The sequence below is a fragment of the Hipposideros armiger genome, unplaced genomic scaffold (assembly GCF_001890085.2).
Source record: "Hipposideros armiger isolate ML-2016 unplaced genomic scaffold, ASM189008v1 scaffold_969, whole genome shotgun sequence".
NCBI lineage: Eukaryota > Metazoa > Chordata > Mammalia > Chiroptera > Hipposideridae > Hipposideros > Hipposideros armiger.
Window position 1 is genome coordinate 454,163 of NW_017732319.1, and position 3,051 is coordinate 457,213.

General features: G+C 38.5%; 1 protein-coding gene across 1 annotated transcript in view; it reads left to right on the top strand.

Annotated features, from left to right (window-relative positions):
* Window positions 1-3,051, top strand: part of CPNE4 (copine 4) — a 490,556-nt gene that overhangs the window by 369,799 nt on the left and 117,706 nt on the right. The window contains exon 8 of the mRNA XM_019630989.1: window positions 1,155-1,229. Within this exon, the coding sequence (XP_019486534.1) occupies window positions 1,155-1,229 (75 nt within the window). The remainder of the gene's footprint in view (window positions 1-1,154; window positions 1,230-3,051) is intronic.

Below are 3,051 nucleotides of genomic sequence, written 5' to 3' on the forward strand. Positions count from 1 at the left end.
CATATAGTCACGGGATGTGGAGTAGAGTGTGGGAATGGAGTCAATGGAATTGTAATAGATAAGTATGATATTGGGGGTGAGAGGGCAGTGGATGGGAGGAGGAGGGTTGTTACTTTGTGAGGGGTGTAAAGGATAACTAACTATTGCATTGTTCTGTACACCTGAAACTAACAATAAAAAAATAAAAATAAAATAAAAAATAAAAAGCAGTTCTTGAGTTTTTACCATGTATCTGAACTCATTTTTCCTACTCCTCAGTTGCTTACACTTTGGGGAGGGAAGGGGGCATTTTTCCCTCTTTAGACAACCTTTTTAGTTTTAATGTTAGATATGAAATACAAATTTCAGAGGCTACCAGTGTATACTCAGAACAGATGGACCCAACTCCTCATGGGAAAATTGAGCTCAGATAGAATGGACATAAAACTGAATTAAATCTCAGCATCTCAACATAACCAATTTGGAAAGGGTATCCACGTGCTATAGCCTCTGAATGCATGTGAAGTCCTCAACATTATTTATAAATGGCTTAGCCTATATGCAACAGACTGGTCCCTAGATTATGTTGTTGTTGTTGTTGTTGTTACTGTGTTTTTTTTCTCCTCACTCTTTTTTTTTCCATCAATTTCTGCTGTGAGGCTTTGAGAGTCACTGGCTATTGAATATTGGAAAGTGATGTATTACGAAAGAGGCTCTTAGATAGTATTATCTCTTCACTTATATCAAAATCCTTCTCAGGAATCCTCTGTCTTGGGAATTAAGGGCTTAGATCTTTCAATATCTATCTATCTATCTATCTATCTATCTATCTATCTATCTATCTATCTATCTATCTACCACCCAATGCAGTGTGACTTTTAAAGAATGAAAATCTTTGTAATTGCTGTTCCAAATATCTCTCCCTCTAGTTTATGCCCCACCTCTTGTGTTCTCATGCTCAGCATAAGTGAAATCTAGTTATCTACTGTTGCCTATTCTCGGGAGTTGCCTTATACACCTGGGAATGCTGTGCCATGTTCACTATGGTTGTAGAAAGCTTCCTGCCCAACATGTCTTTGTTGATTTTTGGACCAAAAATGAGCTGAATTTGTTTATGAATTTCTGGGCTGAGGGATCCAACCGCTACCACAGCTGATACGTGCTTTTTCCTTTAGGTGATTGCTGAGGAATTATCTGGCAATGATGACTATGTTGAACTTGCATTCAATGCCCGGAAATTGGATGATAAGGTAAAGTGTTTGGCATTAACCTTATTGAAGGAAGTAATAAATCCAGCATACAAAGTTTAATCAGATTTTCCCCTGCAGCTATTTTTTTTTTCCTTTCAACCCACGTTATTAAACAGATCAAAGATTTCAGAGAGGTCTGCAAAGTAAGACTTCCCCCAAATTGAGAAGCAGTTAATGAGATAGGGAAAGGACTGTAATTAAAAGAGGATACTTTTTATATAAATGTCTAATCACTATGCTGTATACCTGAAATTAATATAAAATAATATTGAATGTCAACTGTAATTGAAAATTTTAAAAAGGAGGGGAAAGGTGAAGAGGAGTGAGAGGTTAAGATTTCCAGGTATAAAACAAGTAAGTCACAGGGATATAATGTACAGCATAGGGAATATAGCAAATAATGTTGTGATAACGTGGTATGGTATCAGATGGTTGCTGGGCTTATCATGGTGTTCACTTCTTTAGGTCTATAAATGTTGAATAACTATTGTGTACACCTGAAACTAATATAATATTGTATGTTAGCTATATTTTAATAAAAATTTTAGAAAAATAAATTTATTTTTAAACAGGACGATTTTATTACACCCAGATTTCATTTGTTCCTAAATGCCACAGGTCAGATGTGCACAGGTAAATATTTAACCTCATTGGTAGGGACATTGCAAAGGAAAAGAGAAGATGTGAAAGGGATGAAAAGTGACATTTTTAAAGCACCTGTATTTGCCAGGCACAAAGTTAAAAGCTTTTCATGCATTATCACATTTATTCATTCTTATAACTTCCATGCAACAGATATTCACCCTGTTTTGAAGATGAGGAAACAGGTTCAAAGATGAAGTAACTTGTCTAAGGTCACTCCATGTGTTAGTCCAGGTAATCCAAGAAACAGACACCAAGACAGGATTAAATATGCAAGGATTTTATTAGGAGAAATATCTGTGTAAGGAACAGAGGGAGGAAGTTGGACAGACCACAATGCAAGTCTGACCATGAATACAGTAGAGAGGGGAAGAGGATGAGTGGCAGTGTCCTGGAATGCCGTGCAGTCCAAGGAAGGTTCAGCAAGGCCATCAAGGAGTTCTAGAGCCAAAATTGGCCTGCAAGAGAGTCTCCTGTGTTCCATGCCTGCCTTATGTCCCCTACACATGCATCACAGACTGGAAGCAGCCCACGGGAAGCCTGGCCTTGGTGCAAGTGCAGAGACGGGGCCCTTGGTCAATTACACACCCTGCAGTAGGGCGTCTAAAGCGCACATTCCCATGGCCACCACACCCGGCTAATAAATCGTAAAACTGAGGATTCGGTTCCATGGCCCTCTGACTGCCATCTGTATTCTTTCTATTATACCTCACAACTTCCACCCAATCACAGGCCACGTTAGTCTTATGTAGACAGAAAAAGTTCTATAGTCTCCACCCCTTAAAAAAGGGGGGTGCCCTCACCACATAGTTCTAATTTCCCTCCAACCATATTCTTATATCAGAAAACCTATCATATTAATAACTCTTCACAAAGGACTCCATTTTTCTACAGTACAACCAGAGAACGGGATTTGGGGATGTGACACCACCTTTTCAAACAATTGCTTATGGGTGTTAGGCTGAAAAAGGTAAAGCGGTGTCTTAAGAAATTCCCTGAAGTCTTAAGCAGGAGCTTATATCCTGCTGTATCTCATTAATTAAGAAAATATATCATAAATAAAAGCCACTGAGATACAGTGCTTAACATCAAGCACAAAGGCACCATGATGAGCTTCTCCCCCGAGAATATTTTGCTGCGCTGAAGACTAGGATGTCTGTAGGCTTTATTTTGCTTTACT